Here is a 23,179-nt window from a genome sequence, read left to right as displayed (position 1 = left end):
CCAGTTTATTGAAATTCATTGAATGATTAACATGATCAGTGGATACAAGAAAGCTTGTTGATGCATTGTACTTAGATTTCCAGAAGACGTTTGACAAGATTCCACATAAATGTTTATTTTAAAATTCGGGAGTTCATGGTATAGTATATGTGGCAAATTGGCTGGCTGGCATAAAACAGGGAGTATGCATAAATGGGCCTGTTTCAGATTGGCAGCACGTGCCAAGTGGGATCCTGGAAGGTTCTATGTGGGGTCCTCATTTTCTTACAATTTATACCCAAATCTTAGAAAGGCAGATTGAATCCATGGCGGATATATTTGAGGATGACACAAAGTGTAATAGGCAAGTATGTTGTGAAGGTGTCATAACAACAATGCAGATTATCGAATCTCTACAGTGTAGAAGCAGGGCCATTCAGCCCACCAAGACCCTCTGAACAGCATCCCACCCAAACCCCTCACTCCCCCATCCCACCTTATCTCTTTAACCCTGTATTCCTCATGGTTGATATGCCTATTCTACACATTACTGGACACTGTGGGCAATTTAGCATAGCCAATCCACCCTAACTTGTACATCTTTGGATTGTGGGAGGAAACTGGAACACCAGGAGGAAACCCACACAGACACATGGAGAATGTGCAAACTCCACACAAATAGTTGTCTGAGGGTGGAGTCGAATCCGGGTCCTTGGTGCTATGAATCAGCAGTACTAACTGTTGAGCCACCGTGCCATGCCTGGATAGAAGTGGATAGAGGTAGAGTGACTGATCAGACAAATATCTGGCAGATGGAGTATAACATGAAGATGTTCACTTCGGTAGGAAGGATAAAAAAACAGAATATTACTTAAATGGTGAATTTCTGTGGAAATCTGAGGGTGCAGAGGGGTCTAGGTGTTTAGTGTATGAGTCACAAGAAGTGAGTATGCAGATATGGCACACAACCAATAAGGCTAATAAGATACTAACATTTATTATAAAAGGAATTGAAAATAAGCTAAAGGATGGAATCCTTCAGTTGTGTAGCATGTTGGTGAGACCAAATCTTGAAAAGAGTGCACAGTTTCGGTCTCCTCATTTTCAGAAAGGTTGTAAATGCATTTGGAGGTGGTCTGAAAGAGGTCCACTGTCTTGGTACTAAAAAAGAGCAGGTTGTCTTATGAAGAAAGATTAGATAGATTTGACATTTTTACTAGAGCTTAGAAGAACAAATGTTATTTTAATTGAAATTTATAGAACCTGAGCATCCTCAACAAGGTGGATGTGGAAAGGATGGTTCCTGTTGTGGGTCAGGCCAGACTAGGGAACACAGATTCAGAATTAGGAGTTGTGCAACTTTGGGATTTTTTGCATCATTGAATATTTTCTTGTTAGGCAGAATTATCAAAGATTATTGGGTTGCTTGGAAATGTGGAATTCAGAACACAAACAGACAGCCATATATTTATCAAATTGCAGATCAGGCTGGAAAGGCTAAATGGCCTACTTCTCTTCCTAATTTGTATCGTTGTACCCTCACCTCTGAATAGTCTTGCCAAAGGTGGGAGCAATTTAGTAGAGGCCACCAGGACAGCAGCTGGCCAATTAGAAACACTAATAGAGCAGTTTGGGGTCAGTTCAGGCATTACCACTGATGCTGGAGATGGCAGGATGTGGGATCAACCCTTCAAAACCCCAGTGCAGGCTCACTGTGATAAGACAGCGTCAGCTCTGGCCACAAATCACCCGAGGAAGCTGGAGATCTCCCTCCACAACGAGGCCGTGACAGTGTGGCCATGAGGGATTCTTCATTACTCACTGCCCTGCAGACAGCGACTCTGTGTTGTGGTGTCCTGTCTGCCTCGGTAAAGCCCACATCTCCTGTGACACTGTGCTTCTCAATATATATTGATTCATGTGTGGGGGGGTTTGTAGATGCATTGATACAACAATTTGCATTTGTCTTGCAACTATAATGTAGCAAAGGGAGCAGGCCTTTATTTCAAAGGGAACGGAGTGTAAAAATAGGAAGTCTTGCTAAAACTACATAAGAAACTAATCAGAGCACAGCTGGAATATTGTCAGCATTTTTCAGCCCCTTATCTAAGGAAAGCTATCCTGGCATTGGAGGCAGATCAGAGAAGGTTGATCCTGCGTATGGAGGGATTGTTTTTAGGAGGAGAGGTTGAGTGGATTGAGCCTGTCTTCATTGGACTATAGAATGAGAGGCAACCGGATTGAAACATGCAAGATCCTTTTGGGGCCTGACAGGGTGGATGGGAAAAGGTTATTTTCCCTTGTGGAAGAGTATAGGACCAGAGGGCTTCATTTCAGAGTAAAGGGTCATATATTGAAGACAGAGATATGAAGGAATTTCTTCTCTCAGAGGGGAGTGAAGCTGTGGAATTCTTTACCACAGAGGATCGTTGAGGCTGGAACATTAAATATATTCAAGGCTGAGATGATACATTTTCAGTCAGTAAGGGAATCAAGAGTAATAGGGGAAAGGCAGGAAATTGGAGTTGAGGAATATCAGATCAACCGTGATCCCATTGAATGGCAGAGCAGACCTGATGGGCTAAATGATCTCCTTCTGGTATTTTGTTTTATGGTATTATGATTGGGTCTCTCTCCACCATGGTGACAGTGCCCTGAGCTAGATTCTGGATTAGTTCCCTCTGGGGCAGCTTGCTAAAAAGTAAACTCTGATCATTTGCTCAGAAGAATGCAGGTGAATGCTAAAGGGCCAGTCTAAACGGTGACATTCCAATGGTGGCGAATATGGTCATTCTGTTTCTAACTCCTGAATGATCTTGGAAAAACAAATTTCACACTCAGGAATGAGACTATTGATTAATGGGATGGCAGAAAAATAACAACACAGGCACTATTATTATGGGCTATCAGGGAACAGTTGTACAAAAGCTATTGTGAGGATGTCAAGCCTCAAGCTGTTTCTGAAAGGACAGCATCTCAGTGTGATAACTCTGGGAATATAAGCATTTCAAGGAGTTGGAACTATGGGATACTCACAATAAATATTACATGGTGTGACAGTGTGCTTCTCATTATATATAGATTCATGTATGGGGAATTTGTAGATGCATCATTACAACAATTGGTATTTACCTAACAACTATAATGTAATAAGATGCATTGCAGGAATATTCTCAAGCAATGTTTGTCACCAAACCACATCAAGTGATAATACCTTTGTAAAGGAAATAGAGAGGTGGAAAGGTACATAGAAGGGATATTTCAGAAATTAGGGCCCCACCAGCTAAAGGCATGGCTACCAGTGCTGAGATGAAAGAAACGAGGAATACTTAGAGGCCAGAATTAGGGGAGTGCAGAGATTTCAGAGGTTTTGAGGCTGGAGGAAGTTAATCATGGAAGGATTTGAAAATGAAATTAAGAACGTTTAGATTGAGTCATCCTTTGAGCAAGCTAATGTAGGTTAGTAAGTGCAGGGGTGACTGGTGGATTTAGGATTTTGGAGAAACAAGAACAGAAATTGTTGGAGAAACTCAGTAGTGTCTGTGGAGAGAGAGAAACAGGGTTAACGTTTGAAGTTTAGAGGTCCTGTTTTCCCTGTAACCCTCAGAATTATAAAAGAGTTTCAGCTCAGAAGGAGGCAATTCAATTTGTCACAGCTGCACCAGATTGTCCTCCACCTGAACATGATGATTTGGTGTCATTTTCCTGCATTTTTCTCATTCTTTACAGAACCAGGGTTTTGATTGTGATGCTCAGAGCGGCCTTTATACAGTTTCTGTACAAGTTTATAAAGTTTCCCATCAGGATTACAAACAGAAACCCAAGGCCATTAAATGAAGAGATGTTATCAATACACAGAGCAGGAACAACTTTCCCTCTTACCTTTGTTTTCTGTGCATGGAATCTTAAATTTAAGTCAATTTTAAAGCAGTTTTTTTGTGTGTGAAAGGTTTGCTTTCTGCACAGCTTATTGCTGATTGCTGCAGGGCTGTGCACACACACAGAGCCATTGAGCTGGATTTACCATTGAGCACTGGCCATGACCACGGGTCTGAGCTGACCCTCAAGAGAGGGGTTTCTCTCTGATGGGGGCCTGTGGATCATAGAAACTTAGAAAATAGGTGCATGGATAGACCATTCAGCCCTTCGAACCTGCAGCGTCATTCAATATGAACATGGCTGATCATGCAACTTCAGTATCCCACTCCTACTTTCTTTCCTTGATTCCTGCAGCTACAAGGGCCATGTCCAGCTCCCTCTTGACTATATCTAATGAACTGGCCCCAGCAACGTCCTGTCGGAGAGAATTCCACAGGTTCCCAACTCTCTGAGTGAAGAAATTCTTCCTCATCTCAGTTCTGAATGGCGTACACTTTATTCTTAGACTGAGGCCCCTTACTTCTGGACTTTCTTCCCGTATCTAGCCTGTCCAGTGCCATCAGGATTTGATATGTTTCTATGAGGTTCCCCCTCATTCTTCTCAACTCCAGTGAGTACAAGCCCAATCGATCCTGTCTTTCTTCATATGTCTGTCCTGCCATCCCAGGAATCATTCCAGTGATCCTTCCCTGGACTCCCTCAATAATATGGATGTCCTTCCTCTGACTAGGAGACCAAAACTGAACACAGTACTCAAGGTGTGACCTTACCAAGGCTCTGTATAACATTGTGTTGAATGTTGTCATACATCCCTGTTTGAAGAATAGTCCTCATTGTAAGGCAAGAAATGAGACAGCTAATTCACATGGCAAGCTCTTACAGATAGCAAGTGAGATAGGCTGACCAATTTAATCTGTTTGTGCTGATTGAATGAAGACTGCTGTCTGGGTGATCTGATCGTTTTCTGCTGTTTACAAAGCATCATGGAATCTTCAACAACCAGCAGATTGACAGATCTCCAAGTTGCAGACTCCCTCAACGCTGAGGTCTGATGGCACAAAATTTGGTTGGGCAGAGGGTGAAAAGTGTAAGAAGTACAAGTGGGGTAGTATAGGAATAACTAAATATGAATGGTTCGGGGCCAGCGTTGGAGACAGACACACATAACATAGGACCACTGCTTCATGGCTGTTATGTTCCTGAATCTTCAGGAGGTGCAGCCACCATGGATGGTACACTTCCCCCACCCCAACCATAACTTGTAGGAGCAGACGTAGGCCATTCAGCCATGCAATGAGCTGATCTGATAATCCTCAACTCCACTTTCCTGCTTTTTGCCAAACCATTTGTCTGTTTTCCATTACGACCAGGATTGCACTTCTGGCCAGGACTTCTAATTCATGCCTCTTCAGAAATGTGAACCTGATTTTGGAGCCCATTTTCATAGCACTAGTTCACCAGAGACAGGACAAGCCAGGCCCTGTACTCTGGTAAGTCTTTCTTCACTAACACACAAATGTTTTGGGACCCTTCTCAAGCTTTGCAGTGCGTTAATGATTGGGTGTTGGCGAGATAACGAGGTAGGTTGGAAGCTGAGTAGGGTATTAAGTGGACAGAAGGCTGAGATAAGGATCAGGTCAGGCAGCATCCTGGGAGATAAGGATCAGTTAGATCAGTGGGAATCAGCAGGTGAGTTGGAGTGTGGTTAATTGTAAGCTTACCCAGGAGTCTCTCCCCAATTCTCCTGTTGCATCTGATAATGGTTCTGAAAGAGTTAATACAAAGTTGCATTAAGCTCCACCCAATCTGGTTATGTTAAGGACAATCTGAAGTGAGAATCAAGCAGTGTTTGGTGCAGAAGTATCACCTCTGATCAACTGTAACTGACAAGTTAATGTACATATTGCTATCATGCAACAAACTACCTTACTTTATGTAAGATAAGTGTCTCTTGTTAAAATTCACGAGTGGCCTATCGTCAGGCCACTCACCATTAGATAGGCCCTTTTCATTAACACAGAAATGAGAATTGGTGCCAGCATTTTACTGTGACCAGCTGGAAGAACAATGTGACATCTCCAACACTAACTGACATGGTCCTAGAGAGGGAAGGAATTCCATTTGGAAGTTTGAACCTCCTGGACTGTTCCCATAAAGTGTGGACATCTGGGGCAATGGCACCACCATGGGGAAACGATGCATTCATTGGGGAACATCTGGTTTCGTTGGGGAACATCTGGGCAGATCAGGACAATGTACTTATTAGCCCACCAGTCACTTGGGAAGCAACAAGAAATACTTTCAATGGAAATCCATGCTTTGAGTCAAAAGTGTGATTGTTTCTAAATTATACAAATCAGAAAAATTACAAACCACATCCACTCATTTTTGCATCACATCCATTGTGTTGGTTTGGCTGCAACAACACTGTTATGGAGAAGGTGGGTTTTTTATTAAGCTATCTCTCGGGTCGATCCTGTAGATTTGTAATCTAAACCAGGAGCTCTCGGGATGTTGGCACATCCACACCCCATCAATGTTGCCTACTCACCCACAGAAATGTGACGGAGTAAGCTTTGTGTTGCTCCAAGATTTGTGAAACCAGATTCCGACATCCAACAACTCCATCGGTAACAGTGCCACATTTGTTCTGCTCACCTCTCCCTTTCAATAGGGATCCACAACTTTTTGTACTCAGCAGTTTGAGTCTGTCTGCCTGGAAATGTTGTGGAGGCAAGTTCATTTGAAGCGTTGAAGTGGCATTGGATGAATATTTGGAAAGGAATGGTGGGCAGGAATATGGGACAAAGATTGGAAATCAGCACTAGATATTCGAGGTGGTCTAGATAAAAGAGCTGGTGCAGGCATGATGGACTGAATGGCCTTTTGCACCATAATAATTCTGTGATTCTGCCCTCTGATAAAGTTGTAGGGCAGCCGTGGCATTGCGCTGTCAGAGAGGCTGTCTCTTGGATCGCACAGTAAACCGAGGACCCCATCTGTCTCCTTGCACTGATAAGGAAGAGCAGGGGAGATATGCCTGATGTGCTGGCAAATATTTATTTCTCAATTAACATCACAAAAACAGACTCGCTTTGGCCATTATCACTCTACTTTTTGTGAGATCTTGTTGTATATCAGTTACGGCTGCGTTTCCTAATTACCACTGTACCAACAGTACTTCGTTGTTTATAAAACACTTTTCGATAACCTTAGGTTGCAAAAATTTGCTTTTAAAATGTAAATTTCTCTGTTTCTTTCCTCTTACCACTTGTAATATTCAATATGATGGTGGTATTCCTCCTGTTTGAATCTAGACAGTAAAGGTGGTCAGCTACTCAACTGTGGGATAACGTGGCGTAAGAATCAATGGTTACCCTTCCTTTTGCCTTAAACTAAGGTCGTCTTTTCTGTGTCTGTTTCTTCACGTCACAACACTCAGAGAGTCAAAACACTCTTTTTCTCTCAGGTCTGAGCTTTTCCAGCAATTTCTGCTTTAGTTTCAGATTTCCAGCATCTGCAATTCTTTAGGTTTTTATTAGACCGTTAACACTGTCTGTGCATCTGTCATTTGTTCTGGCTGGGGGTTGAGGAGAGAAATCACTGAATCATCACTGGACCCGAAATGTTTACTCTGCTTTCTCTGCCAGACCTGCTGAGTTTTTACCAGCAATTTTGATATTTAAAAATATTTTCCTCCCTATTACTGCTATATATTATCCAACAGCTGCCAATATTCTCACTGCAAGTTTTAATGTCCGTCCTCCAACAGGAACATAACAACACGCATAAGACCATTCATCCTCTTTGATCTACATCAATTTATTTGATTTTCCTTCTCTCCGTACTGGGATACACTTACCTAGCCACATTCTTATTGAGATGAGTCTCAAAAACGCTAATTCCACAACAGTCTCACCCACCTATTGGGGGACAGGCTCGAGGGGTTTGAGGAATGGTTGAGGACTCTGGGTCTGCACTCAATAGAGTTTAGAATGATGAGGGGCATCCCATTGAAACTTACAGAATACCAAGAGGCCTGGATAGACTGGACATGGAGAAGATGTTTCCACTGGTAGGAGAGACTAGGACCCAAGGTCACAGCCTCAGAGAAACGGAGTGACCCTATAGAACTGAGATGATGAGAATTTCTTCAGACCGAGAATGGTGAAGCTGTGGAATAATTGCTGCAGAAGGCTGGAGGGGCCAGGTCACTGCATGTATTTAAGACAGAGATCGATAGATTGTCAATTAGTAGGGGGATAAAGGGTTATGGGGTGAAGGCAGGAGAATGGGGGTGAGAACCATTTCATTTGTGATTGAATGATAGAGAAGATTCAATGGGCAGAATGGCCCAATTCTGCTCCTCCATCTTATCATTTTATGACAGAGCTCCAGCCTCTCCATGATCTTTTATGTGAAAATCTCCTGAATAACTGAGCTCGAATGATGTCTCCTTGTTCTAGATTTCCCCCATCAAGGGCATGGCTTCTGTGTAACTACCTTAAAAATTCAGTTCAACACTTTGTACACCTCAGTTAGGTAATTCTTCAGTGCTCCATGGGGAGGGAACACAAACCAAATTTATGTAACCCGAAATTTAAACTCTTGGGATTATTTGAGGTTTTGAACCCAGTCCCAGAGACACCACGTTCAAATTGAACACAGTTAAATCAGGTGAAGGGTCTTCACAACTGAATCATTGCATCAATGCATTGTATTATTCTCCTTTAGATATACCAAACAATGTCTCATTCCCGTTTTCAATTGCTCTTCATTTGTGTCCATTGGCTTTTAGAAGACAGTTTCCACTTAAGGACAAACACACCCTTAAGTTGCCAGTGTGAATTGCTTTAAGTGAATAATTTTCCAGGAGTCATTTTCTTTTTTTGAAACCGGAACCAATCTAATAGAAAAAGGACAAAAAACCTGCAAATATTGAATATCTAAAAGAAAATGAGTGGAAAATGTACAGAGGTCTGGCTTGGAGTGTTGGAGCAAACACATTATACCACATTATGCCTGCTCTCCATTTTTTTCATATTCTCTCCCCTTCCCCTTTCCAAGGTGTGCCTTAGTAAAGAAGACCGATTCTCTCGCTTTACAGATGCTGCCAGACCTGCTGAGTTTCTCCAGATTGTCCGTATTTATTTCAGATTTCCAGCATCCATAGTACTGGGGTCTAGGTGATGTGGTTGTGGCTTTCAGAACCATGAGCATATTGCACAGAGTAGACAGGCTGAAGCTACTGCCACGGGTAAAAGGAACAAGAAGAAGTGTAGATTTAAAGTGATGTGCAAATGAAGCAAGGGTGAAAAAGCTTTTCCTCACCGCGTAGGAAAGAAATTTCCTGGAACTGTAATGGAAGCAGGTTCAAATGAAGCGTTTGAGAGGTCATTGGATGGCTTTTTGGATAGAAATGGCATGCTGGGATATTGGGAAAAGGGATTGGCACTAGATATAGGACCAGTGTGGGCAGAATGGCCTCTTTCTGTGCTGTAAGGATTCTGCGAGCAGTCAGTCAGTGGCTGAACAGAGCAATGATGGGTTCATTTTCAGGGGAAGTATATCGATGCCTGTCATTATCTGAACCATGAAGCTATCTTTGTGCAAGGCAGGGTGTATATTCTGGTGAATGCCTCCACAATTGCAGTATTTCACCCAGAGAATGAGTGCGAGGCACACAGCTTGTCTCACTTCCTACTGGGCCAGTCATCCTTGGGAAAGGTTCCTTTGAATTTGCCTTCCCCACACGCAGCCACTGAATCAAAGGCTGCTGGCAGGAGAGCCACCCGCTAAGGACACTGCTTTTGAAGGCTGGCAGGTTACCTTTGGTCAATACTGTTTCAAACCCTGGCCCATATGGGCCACATCAATATTGCATAAAGCACATGGGCTGTCAAGACAGCGCTGCCCTTCCTCAAAGACAAGAAGGTAGGAGCTTAATGTGGAGCTCACATATTTTGCCAATTGAACATCTACCCCTCGTCCATCATGTGTTATATTTAGCAATCCAAAGACGTGCAGGTTAGATTAATTGGCCATGCTAAATTGTCCAGAGTGTTCAGGGATGTGGAGGTTAGGTGCACTAGTCAGGGGTAAATAGAGTAATAGAGTTGGGGGATGGGTCTGTGTGGGTTACTCTTCGGAAGGTTGGTGTGGACTTGTCGGGCCGAATGTCCTGTTTCCACACCGTAGGAATTCTATATTCTGTCAGGTTAACAACAGTTTCATAGGCTGACTTTGTTGTGCCATATGAACTCATGAATAGATGAGCAGGAGTAGGCCATTCAGCCCCTCAAACCTGCTCTGCAGATCAATAAAAGCAGTGGACTTAGGGATATCATTCAGACAGGAGTTCTTTCTTAAAGCTATTCAGGCCACAGAAAGAGAGGTCAATTTGTACTGTTCGGATCTGCCGAGACTGAATATTAAAGAGAAATATTTTGAATTGCTGTTGTGGCCATGTACATCAATTAGAGACACATTTAAGGAGTGGAAAAAGCTTTGCTTGGTAATCTGTGCCTGTCCTGGGAGTGTTAGATGACGATATATGTAGAATTAGCCTCATTGTCTATCTAACTCGGTGCTGTATCTATCCTGGGAGTGTTAGATGAAGATATGTGTAGAGTAAGCCTATCTGTCTATCTAACTTGGTGCTGAATCTATCCTGGGAGTGTTTGAAGGGGAGAATGTAGAGGAAGCTTCACTCTGTATCTAACACCATGCTATACTTGTTTTGAGAATGTTTGATGGGGACAATATAGAGGAAGATTTACTCTGTATCTGACCCAGTGCTGGGAGTGTTTGATGGTGACAGTGCAGAGGAAATTTTACTCTGTATCTAAGCCAGTACTGTCCCTGACCTGGGAGTGTTTGTTGGGGACAGTGTAGAGGAAGCTTTACTTTGTATCTGTGCTCTGTTATCTGAGTGTCTGAGGGCAACAGTGACAAGGCAGATTTATTCCCTGTCTCACCCTGTATGATGAGAAAGTGAGGACCCGAAACGGCGATTTTCCTGTTCCCTGGATGCTGCCTGGCCTGCTGCGCTTTTCCAGCAACACATTTTCAGCTCACCCTCTATGATACCCGGTCGCAGAGGGATATGGGTTGGGTGCTGGCTGGTGGGGCTAGATTGGGATGGGATATCTGGTCGGCATGGGCGGGTTGGACCGAAGGGTCTGTTTCCATGCAGTACATCTCTATGACTCTGTAAAACATCTTCCACCCAAAATGTAAGCAAAACCTGTGCTCTATAACCCTGCCAAAAATCTTTTTTATATAACACAGAAACAGTTCACTTTAATACATTCATCATAATGTTGAAACTGTTTGAATACAAGTCAGCTCTTGTCATGATGCCCCACAGTATGTTCATAGTCCCTCATTCGCAGTGGTCCAATCCAACTCTTGACCATGGCTGCACCTAAGGTTCAGATGTTCAGGATGAGATATTATTTTTACATCAATGACTGGATTTTACTGCATGTTTTAAACAGGTAAAATGACTAAGAAGATATAAATATTTGATAGCACAATCTGTACAGCTGAGATTGAACAGGAGCTCTGCTACTGCAGTCTGGTTATTGGTGTGTGTTCTGTATACTTGAAAGGAGAGGGAGTTATTTTAAATAAAATATCTTTATGTGAAATAATATTTCATCACCTTGGAGAGAGCAGAAAATTTATTTTTATCCTGGCTTTCTTCCCTCTGCTGGTTCTGACTGAGCTACAGATTCTAGGGCCACACACATAGTATTACACACTGTTTACAGCATAAAAGTTTATCGCAGTCAGTTCTTCTGTAACACAATGGTTATGTTCTTATGCAACCCCACGTGAGAGAAAGATCACACTTTAAAAACGTGTTTCTTGAGCTTCACCTTAAATCTATCACTGTGGTTCCCAATACCACACACACATCACTCTCTGGCTGGAGAATGTTTTATTGAATTTATTTCTATTTTACAGTGATGTTCCCTCATTCTGATTTCCTTCACACGTGTCCACCTCTGCATTTAAATTTTTAAAAATGAATTTGAATTCCACCAGCTTTCACAGCACAATTTGAATCATTGCCCCTAGATTAATCTCATCCAAAGGCAGGGAAGCTCTCACAGCACCACAAGAGCTCTCCTATTCATTGGCTGCCAGTTGGAAACAGGAAGACTGTGGGCTTGTAGGATTTTGCTTCACATCCCCAGGATTATAGAGTCTGGCAAACACTCAGACACATCAAAGATCAGCAACCTTTAGGATCTTGTGACTCATTCCCAAACTGTGTCTTTTCCCAGTTGGAGACATCTGCTGACCCTGCAGGAATCCAACTGTAGGCAAGGTGGGGAGCAGCCTGGAAAGGTAACCAGATGAAACCTCATCAATTTTGTCAAATTTTGTGTCTATTTTCAGTGTCTATTTTCTTTCTGAATAGATGCTTCACTGATACACTGCAGTCTGCGGTGAAACCCATTATCATATCACAGGTGGATGCTGGGATTTCTTTTTAATTGGTTGAATTATTCAGCCTTAATTGGCATCATTTGTTGTGTATGCTTGTGTTTTGACTGGAATGTGTGTGCGGGAAGACAGTACAATCCACAGGAGAAGACTAATCAGGACCCAAAACCACTGAAACACTTTATTTTTGTATTTAACCTAGTTTTCTAATCAATGTGTTGTTAATACACACCCCTGGAAGAGATAGGACTTGAACCCAGGACTCCTGGTCCATAGAATCCCTACAGTGTGGAAATAGGCCATTGGGCCCAACAAGTCTACACTGACCATCCGAACAGTAACCCACTCAGACCCATTCCCCTACCCTATTTTTCTCCATTTACCCCTAATTAATGCACCCAACCTACACATTCCTGGATACTATGGGCAATTTAGCACGGCCAATTCACTTGACCTGCATATCTTTGGATTGTGGGAGGAAACCGGAGCACCCGGAGAAAATCCACGCAGACACACGGAGAATGTACAAACTCCACACAGATAGTCCCCAAGGCAGGAATTAAACCCGGGTCCCTGTCGCTAACGACTGAGCCACCATGCTGTCCAGGGGTAGGATTTTTAGCACTACACCACAAGAGGGCCTCTGGAACCCTGCCTTATCACCAGCACACCCTCTCCCCTCCCCCCCACCCCAACCCAGTTTAATAACATCCAGCTCAGAATACTGAGGTCCATAAGAGCACTCCTTGAGCATTGAACAAGTGCTACTGGACAAGTAGTGAAAGAAAATGTTTTGCAACTTTGGGATGTCCCAAAGCATTTCACAGTCAATGATGTACTTTTGAAGTACAATTATTGTTATAATGTAGGAAGCATGGCAGTTAATTTGTACATAGCAAGCTCCCACAATCAGCAGCATGAAAATGAGTAGATAATCTGTTTCGATGATTTTGGTTGAGGGATATTTATTGACCAGGACATTAGTGGTGAGAACACAGTTTCAGCCTCAACATAATTACATGTTGGGTGAATTGCCTCAAGTCATTAACAAGAACAGGGACATTGTGACTTCTGTTAGTCACATTCCTGGTCTACATTTCCACACCTTCCAACCACTCTCCTTGATTCTTGGGAATTTGCTTGAAATGTGAAAGGAAAATTTAGATTGGGCCTTGCCTGACCTCTGACCTGTAATAAAGTAAGACATTTGCTCATCCTTATTTTTCCAAAAGTGATGGATAGTTTGATTTGTTTTTTTTTGCTTTTGAGAAAAATGGGCATTTGGAATGAACATCTTATAAATGAACAATTCCAACCACTCATATCAGACATTTGGACGTTAACACGGTTTCCCTGTCGGCTGAGATGGGTTGTCACCTGGTACACACAACCTGACACAGTGTCAGCTCTGGAAGCACACCCATTTCGGAGTCAGAAAATTGTGAGTTTAAGTTTTACTCTCGAGACTTAAGATGTCCCAACTGACAATATTAGTGTAGTGCTGAGGGGTTACCATGCTGTGGAAGTGCCCACTTTCAGAGGTGGTAAACAGAGATGATTTGTACCCCACACATGGATGTAACAGATCCTAGGGCGTTCTTTCAAAGGGCATAGATTACTTTTTCTTTGGTATTTTGTTATCTCACAACCCAACTAAAACATCTGATCTGGTCATGCAGCTTGTTTGCTCTTTATGGAAGCTACCATTTGCAAAATGGCTGCCAGTTATCCTGCATTACAGGTTTGACTAAAGTTGTTTGGGACATCTGAGGTAGTGAAAGGCCTTATATGAATGCAAAGTGATTTTTCCTTCCAACTCAGTTGAAATAAAGTAAATCAGCTTGTGCTTCATCAACTTAAACTGCACTTCACAAAGTCACAAAATAGTTTACTGTAATTACTCATGGGTTTGCCATTGATATCTCTGTTAATGATAATTGTGCACAACCTGAGACTTATGCATGATCTACCTGAAGACTTAGCTTTTCCTTCTAATCTCAGCTGCAGATATCCTGCTCGAACAAAACCATGAGAAGCATCGCATTTATCATGATTTGAAAGGGGGAGCTGAGGGAGTGGGGGAACTGTGAGGAAAAATGAACTCTGCAGCATTTCACTGCTCCTATTCTATCATCTTCAGAAAGTCCCGATTAACGGTATGCTGTTAACACTGTGTGCTTTCTTGTGCTGTGGACTCTTGCCCACAGGGAACTGAACAGCAGAATGTGGAATTAATTCTAACGAAGCTGTAGACTGTGGACAGATAGCAGCTCTCCAAGCTCACTCTTTGACTGAGATGTCAGCCCGGCTAAGTGGCCAGTGTTCCTTTGGTGCTGGGATTTCCCACAGCTCCCGCTCTACCTTCCAACTCCCTACTCCATTCTCTCATCTGGTCACTTTCAACTCTGGTTTTGGTTGATAAAGATGTGAAGAAACGCCAGACCCAGTTGAACATTTCATAATGTCTTCCTGTTTGCTGCAATAAAACCATTTGCCATGAAGAGCTAACTTTGACCATCTTAGGCATGCGTACATTACAGGGAGTCTGCAGGGCAGCTTTCTACCAATTGAATCTCTTCCAGCTGCATATTGCTGATACTTCACAAAGAGAATGTTCTGTTTTATTGGCTGGACCTCACAAAAACATAGTACAAGGTGTCCTCTGCATTACCCACATTATGGAAATAATTACTTGCCTTGGTGTCAAAGTGTAATACCCAGTATGTTACTGATCCCGACAAACCAACAATCGCGAAGGTGCTCAGTCACTGATCTCAGCCAACCTAGCAGTGAGGATGTTAGAACTGACTTCAGTACCACTGGACTGTCAATGGTTCCTGCCCTGATCAACAGGCATCTATTGGTGCTTCATGACTTGGAGGTGCCGATGTTGGACTGGGGTGCACAAAGTTAAAAATTGCACAACAACAGGTTATAGTCCAACAGGTTTATTTGGAAGCACCAGCTTTCAGAACGCCACCACCACCCACAACCACCTGATGAAGTAGTGGCGCTCTGAAAGCTAGTGCTTCCAAATAAACCTGTTGGACTATAATCTGGTGTTGTGTGATTTTTAACTTGGTGCTTAATATATATGTTTGTGTCTTTTCAGTATATGTACCTGCATGTTTGACGCATGTATGTTAAATATTGTGTTGATTTGGCTTATGTGTCTGTCTATGGGGTGATAGGTGTATGTCTGACGTGTTGTTGGGTCAAGAGAACGGTTCATTATTGGGTGTAGCTAGACACAGTGGGAATTTGGTGAGTTTGAGAATTTTAACGATTAATCTCATTCGAAAATCTCGTCTTGTTTGCATTTGACTTTCAACTACATTTACTTTTAAAGTAAAGGTTCTTTCAGTTTAAGTCAGGGATAAACACACTGTCTCCTGGGGAGGCAGCTGCAAGTGAATTAGTTATGTAGCTACTTTGAACTGGTTTCTTCACCAAACAATGCTGATTCATCTCGAAAGTTTCTTCTGCTATAAAACCAGATGGTCTTGCTATGCACACTACAGAAGCAGGTACATAGAGAGCAGCTTGACACTGAGTGCAGCTGGACACACATGGTGAGCTTGGGAAATTGGTAAGTGTGAGAATTCAGCGCAGTGAGGGAGAAGGTGCTGCTCTAACCTCTTACATAAATGGTGTGAGCCAAGACCTCCATTGGCTCCAACGACACCTTAATTTTAAAATGCAAAATTCTTTTATGTCCTCACAGACCCCACCCCAACCTCCACCATCCCAATAATAGCTAGAAATATCTCTGTTGGTCTCTGTGAGCCTTCAATTCTGGTTTCTTGCTCATTTCTGGTTTTAGTCACAGCACCACTGACAGTCTGTCTTTAGCAGTTTAAGCTCTAGACCTCTCCCATTCCCTACCTTGCACTCATTCTTTCCAAAACTGCTTAAGACCCTACATCTGTGACCCAGGCCCTGCAATCCTATTTTATGCCTCAGTGACTCAGTGTAAAATTGTGTTCCGATAATCAAACCTGTGAAGTTTATGGGATGATTTGCTGTTACAAGTGCTATATAAATACCAATTGTTGCTATCTGCAGTCACTAGGATACCACATGGAAAAGGGCAAGTTAATTTGCAGTGATGTTTCAAGTCAGTCTGTTCAGGGACAGATTGATAATGGGCAGGTTCAGCGCACATGTCAGGTAATTAGAGCTCTGATGGAGGGATTGTAGGTTTCTGTGAAGTGGATGCACTCAGCTAAATCAGTCTTTATAATTTTCACCTTGTTAAAAACCAATCCTTGAATTACCTACCCCCTACCTGCTTTTCTGCACCAGTCTCAAAACTGTGAGGTTCTGTCATACTCAATGTAATGAAGAGCTGTGCTCTCACCTACTCCTTCATTAAAGATCTCTTTTACTACAAGCTACACTGCGAAAGGACACGTGTTTGAAACTTGGAAATTCAGTTTACAATTCAGGCAGAAACTGTGGCTAGATACCATCACAAAGAAGCAGGCTTGTAGATTGTTTACTTTATGAGAAAGGAGTTATTTTTAAACACTAGCATTGATAAGTGAATTGCAGGCACTACATACCAATCGCACAAACCTGAAGATAACGTAGCAAAATCATTTTCTGAGTTCCGAGTTTTACTCAGAGCACAGTTTATGGTTGGCAAGGTGGCACGGTGGTTAGCACTGCTGCCTCACAGCGCCAGAGACCGGGGTTCAATTCCCGCCTCAGGCGACTGTCTGTGTGGAGTTTGCACATTCTCCCCGTGTCTGCGTGGGTTTCCTCCAGGTGCTCCGGTTTCCTCCCACAGTCCAAAAATGTGCAGGTTAGGTGAATTGGCCACGCTAAATTGCCCATAGTGTTAGGTGCAGGGGTAAATGTAGGGGAATGGGTCTGGGTGGGTTGCGCTTCGGCGGGTCGGTGTGGACTTGTTGGGCCGAAGGGCCTGCTTCCACACTGTAGGTAATCTAATCTAATCAACCAACAAAATAGATGTTGAGAAAACTCCAGCTCTTCGAAAACCGCGTTAGGGAACTGGAGCTGGAGCTGAATGAACTTCAGATCATTCGGGCAGGGGAGGGGGTTATTGAGAGGAGTTACAGGGACAAAGTTACACCTCAAGAACAAAGAAAAGGCAGATGGGTTAGAGTCAGGGAACGGAAAGGGAACAGGCAGGCAGTGCAGGGAACCCCTGTGGCTGCTCCCCTAAATAACAAGTATGCCATTTTGAATACTATTGGAGGAGATGACTTACCAGGGGTAAGCAATGGGGTACAGGTCTCTGGCGCAGAGTCTGTTCCTGTTGCTTAGAAGGGGAGAGGAGCAGAGCATTAGTCACTGGGGACTCCATAGTTAGAGGGACAGACAGGTGGTTCTGTGGGAACAAGAGAGACTCACGGTTGGTGTGTTGCCTCCCAGGTGCCAGGGTTAGTGATGTCTCGGATTATGTTTTCGGAATCCTTGAGGGGGAGGGGGAGCAGACCCAAGTGCCAAGGTCTACATAGGCACTAACAACATAGATAGGAAAAGGGATTGGGCTTTAAGGCAGAAATTCAGGGAGCTAGGGTGGAAGCTTAGTGCAAGAACAAACAGAGTTGTTATCTCTGGTTTGTTGCCTGTGCCATGTGCCAGCGAGGCAAGGAATAGGGAGAGAGAGGAGTTGAACACGTGGCTACAGGGATGGTGTGGGAGGGATGGATTCAGATATCTGAATAATTGGGGGTCATTCTGGGGTAGGTGGGACCTCTACAAACAGAATGGTCTACACCTGAACCAGAGGGGTACCAATATCCTGGGGGGCACATTTGCTAATGCTCTTCAGGAAGGGTTTAAACTAATTGAGCAGGGACGGGAACCTAAATTGTAGTGTCCAGGTGATAATGGTGAGGTTAGAAATATGGTTTCAAGGTTGCAAGATTTCACCAGCAAGTCGGAAGATGGTTTGACGTGTGTTTACTTCAACGCCAGGAGCATCCGGGAATAAGGTGGGTGAATTTTCAGCATGGGTTAGTACCTGGGGCTTCGATGTTGTGACCATTTTGGAGACATGGAGAGAGCAGGGACAGGAATGGTTGTTGCAGGTTCCAGGATTTAGATGTTTCAGTAAGAGCAGGGAAGATGGTAAAAGAGGTGGGGATGTGGCATTGTTAGTCAAAGACAGTATTACGGTGGCAGAAAAGACGTTTGAGGACTCGTCTACTGAGGTAGTATGTGCTGAGGCTAGAAACAGGAAAGGAGAGGTCACCCTGTTGGTAGTTTTTTGTAGCCTCTGAATAGTTCCAGAGATGTAGAGGAAAGGATAGCAAAGATGATTTTGGACAGGAGTGAGAGTGAGAGGGTGGTTGTTATGGGGAACTTAAACTCTCCAAATATTGACTGGAAATACTATAGTTTGAGTACTTTAGATGGGTCAGTTCTTGTCCAATGTGTGCAAGATTGTTTCCTGTCACAGTATGTAGACAAGATTAGAGTGGTGCTGGAAAAGCACAGCAGGTCAGGCATGGAACAGGAAAATCGACGTTTCGGAAAAGCCCTTCATCAGGAATGAGGTTGGAAGCCTCGGAGGTGGAGGGATAAATGGGAGGGATTAGATTAATAAAGTCAACCTGATGTTACAAAAGCTACAATCTCTCTGGGTCTGTTAGTCAATGGAACATGCCCTTATCCTTTTTAGCAACTTAATTTGGGTAATAAGTTGTCATGCCGAATTCTTTCAATGCAGTCCTCAAATTCTGGAACAGGATGCAAATTTACTTGTATTACTGCATTGACTTATGAGAATCAGTACAGAATGTTTTTGGCACCATCATGACAGGTGAGCTTCAGCTCCTGTTACTTGGTTCAATAATATTCCCCACATAGGCTAATTTTTCTGGATTGAGTCCTTAGGGATGTTGTTTAATAGCCAACACATTGCTTCCATTAACATCATGAACACCCAAAGATGTTTATTTTCCTGATTTATTCACGTAAATCACTTTAATAGTTTTCTGGAAGGTAAGTATTATACCACCTCACCTTTTGAGATTAATGTACTTATCAAATATAATGAAGATCAACTTTTGATTTTTTAAATTTGTGATTATTTTCCAATTGTTCTGATCTTTTTGGTTAAGTCCCTATTCCTTTCAATACCTTACTACTCCAGAACCTATCTCTCGCTGACTTCAGTGCACTTCAATGCCAGTGTATCCTTTCTTAAATACAGGGACCATACTGTACACAACACTCCAGGACCGGCCTCACCAACACCTTGTATATCTGTATCAACACAATTCTATTTTTAAATTTTTACTCTACAACACCCAGCTTTAAAGGCCAAAATTCTACGTCTCTTCGTAATTACTTGCTGTACAAGAACACGCAGAGTCTTCTGTGCTGCACTTTTTCGAAGTCTCTTTCTATTTAAATAATCATCTGTCCATTGATTCCCTACATTAAACTCCATCTGCCAAGTTTTTGCCCACTCATTGACCGACATCTCCTTTTCCTCACTCCCCCTATTTTCCTCTCTTTGTCTTCCATTTCGTGTCTCTTTATCTGTAACTCAAGGTTTTCTTTTTATCACTGTATAACTATATTCTGGTGAATTCTATCTGAGTCTTCTCAAGTTCAGCTGAAACTTATTCTAGTTTCAAATTGTCACTTTCAGCATTTCCTGATGAGATCCTGATTTTAATTCTACATCCAAGTCATCTGCTAATCTCTCAGTTTAGCTTTAGTTAAAAATGTCAAATAATCCAATGTTATATCTTTGGCTTCTAGAAAATGCTTAGCAATGTCCAAAGCTATTTTTAAAATCAACCTGTGCAATAAATGTCTCACCTCAACAGCTTTACATTATGTTCAGCACTTCCATGTAGCCTTTTGTTTAACAGAGGCACCGATCCTTCAAAATCAATGAACATAAATGCTGGCAAGACCCCTCTCGGGAAGTGATCAGACTAAGTTATTTTTAAAAATATATTTAATGTGGTGGTCATTTTCTTTAATAATAAAACAGACATTTATTACACAAAAGAAATAAAAGAAATCAATCTATCTAAATATAAAACATAGCATAAAACACACAGCAATACAAAATTTCATTCATTTCCCAATAGCACTACTTCACAGCTTTTCGACATCTAATGAAATCACTTTTCTATATCAGATCTTTATATTTGACTTCATAGCTTCTTCCCCAGTTGCATGCTGTGAACTGCGAAGTCTTCTTACATGTATCTTCACAAAATCTGAAAGCTTTGATTTTCTCAATCTTTTAATAGTTTGCCAATTTGTAACTAAACACACCTGTAATGGAGGTTTTGCACATGAACCTTAACAATAAGGTAACTGACCTTTCCTGGAAATCTCTAAAACTCCTTTCCAGGAAAGAAACCTTATTCACTTCTGACCCCAGTCATGTCTCTTCCAATCTTTAGGTGGTTTAAACTAAAGACCAATAGGTGACATGGTGGCTCAGTGGTTAGTACTGCTGCCTCACAGTGTCAGGGACCCAGGTTCAGTTCCAGACTTGTCTGTGTGGAGTTTGCATGTTCTCCCTGTGTCTGTGTTTCCACCAGATACTCCAGTTCCCTTCCACAGTCCAAATATGTGCAGGTGAGATCTATTGGCCACGCTAACTTGTCTGTCGTGTCCAGGGGCAAGCAGGCTACGTGGATCAGCTATGGGAAATATGGGTTATGGGGATTGGATCAATGTGGGATGCTCTTCAGAGGGTTGATGCATACTTGATGGGCTGAAAGCCTCTTTTCACACAGTAGTGATTCTATGAATCCTGATAACTTTAAACCAAAAGCAAACCTTTCAATGTTTATATCCTGTTATAAACTCCCCAGCAAAAACAATCATCCATTAACACTGCACAGACGTTGCAGTCACCTGCCCTCTAACAGACACTGGTTTCAGACACTGTTCCAGAAGTACTCTCTGACCCTGTCTTATCTTTCCATAAAAGTTGCCAATACCCATACGGCAGTAGTTTAATATTGAAACTGTGAAGATGATGATAAGTCTAAATCGTGCAAAGTTCACCACAGGATTAACCCTCCCTACACCCCGATCCTGAGCTAAGCTGTGGTCTCTTTGAGTGAGATTTACACAATTTGCTGAATCAGGCTGGGATTAACCTTTATGTGCAGATCCAATAGGAACTGAAATTAGTCCATTCCCAGCTCAATCTTAATGAAACCTTTGTAACCAACAATACTTATTGAAGGATCATGCCCTATCTCTGAGCTAGGAAGGCTGGGATCAAGTCCCACCTGCTCCAGATGTATGTAATAACATTATGGAACAGACTGATTAAAAACACAATCAGATCCAATGTGGCACCCAGTCCCACAGAGAAAACTTTGAGAGAAATTTCAAGTGCAGAAAGAGACTGCTTCATCTGTTGTGCCTCAAAAATGTTACCTCCTCAATCCCATTCCTGATCTTGTTCTTTTTACAGCTTCTAAAATAACAGAGGTACAATAAACCATTCCTCTGTTAGTCCTGTGCAGTCAGAATTTTCAATATGTTTACTTTTTGTTGGAAACACATATATTGAAATAATCTGTTGTTTTTTTATTTCAACAGTTTGTGCTGAAAAGCCTTAGAGAGAATCCACACAACAGAGCAAAGCCAGAAAGAAGCAAAAATGTACAACGGGGCCACCAGTAAGACAGCGAGAAGTGTGCTCCGGAGTTCCAGTATAAGTGGAGAGATGTATGACATGGAGAAAAGCAGCACCAGCCAGCAGGAAGCTGTGGCTGACAATGCCATAAAGAAGAGGCGGTCCAGTCTTGGTGCCAAAATGGTGGCTATCGTCGGACTGTCGCAATGGAGCAAGAGTACAACACAACTTAACCAGACCAGTAAGCTGAGCATTAAAGTGGGTTGGTTTATTCAGGTGGTTGGGGTACAGTCCAGTTAAAGATGAACATGCTCTGAGTTACTATAAAGTCCATGTACAAAGTATTTGTGGAAACCACCTTCCACATTGATAAATGAAATGACCGTGGTTTGTACTGGGAACAGGTGAGAGATTAGTGTACACTCGTTTCTGTGATGCTGTATTGACTATTCCTAGCCTGGGATGTGTTCCCTAGGCTCAACTTGGGTAGCAATAGGAATGAGCAGTTGGATCTGGCATCCCGTAGCAGGAAAGAGAAAACCATTCCCAGTTTTTAATCCAGCGACATATGCAAACATCAGATGAGGATAGTGTCAGGTTTTGTTCTGATGCCTTGTGCAGTCAATCAACTGCCACAAATTAATTCAGTGATGAATATTTATTGATGACAATGGGTTTCTAAGTGTGAAGCTTACCAAACCTGTTCAGGAAAAGTATCTTAGGAGGGAAAAGGCATGAAGCCGCTGTCGAGATGATTTTTAGCAACTGCTGACAGCAAAGTCCTGTTTCTGCAACTGCAGATTAACTGCATTGAGTGCAGTTTATAAACAGAACAAATTGTACATGGGCTTGTCAAAGGATTGTGCTGATTATGTTTTTAAAGGCTCCATTTTGCACCCTCTCCCTTTCCATCCCGTGTTCTTAGCTGAAGGTGTCAGCTGTCGCTCAACAGGGGGGTATTCTTGCCTCTGACTTATAGACTCAAGATTCACTTCCAGAGTGATGAGCATATAATTCAAGCTGAAACTCCCAGCAGCAATGGAGTATGCCACTAGCACAGGTGTTGTCTTGTAGATGTGACATTAAACCGATGCCCCAACTGACCTTTGTGCAGAATATCAAAAGTTGCTGTGACCCTCCTTCAGGAAGATCAGAGGAGTGTGCCCTGATGGAGTGCCCAATAACTTTTCCTCAATCCACATAATAAAAAAGGGATTACCTGGTCATAGTGTATTGTTGTTTTGGGAGCTTGGTGTGCAAGTA

The 23,179-nt window shown here is 42.5% G+C and overlaps 1 protein-coding gene across 3 annotated transcripts in view; it reads left to right on the top strand.

Moving 5' to 3' along the window:
- Nucleotides 1-23,179, top strand: part of LOC122563449 (regulating synaptic membrane exocytosis protein 3-like) — a 151,900-nt gene that overhangs the window by 30,239 nt on the left and 98,482 nt on the right. For all 3 annotated transcript variants that reach the window (XM_043717186.1, XM_043717187.1, XM_043717185.1), the window contains exon 2: nucleotides 21,880-22,157. In XM_043717186.1, coding sequence (XP_043573121.1) covers nucleotides 21,941-22,157 — 217 coding nt within the window. In that variant the 5' untranslated portion in view covers nucleotides 21,880-21,940. The remainder of the gene's footprint in view (nucleotides 1-21,879; nucleotides 22,158-23,179) is intronic.

This window comes from Chiloscyllium plagiosum, chromosome 27 (assembly GCF_004010195.1).
Source record: "Chiloscyllium plagiosum isolate BGI_BamShark_2017 chromosome 27, ASM401019v2, whole genome shotgun sequence".
In the NCBI taxonomy this organism is placed as follows: Eukaryota; Metazoa; Chordata; class Chondrichthyes; order Orectolobiformes; family Hemiscylliidae; genus Chiloscyllium; species Chiloscyllium plagiosum.
The sequence above is the reverse complement of the archived record's forward strand: the minus strand, read 5'-3'. Positions and strand labels throughout refer to the sequence as shown.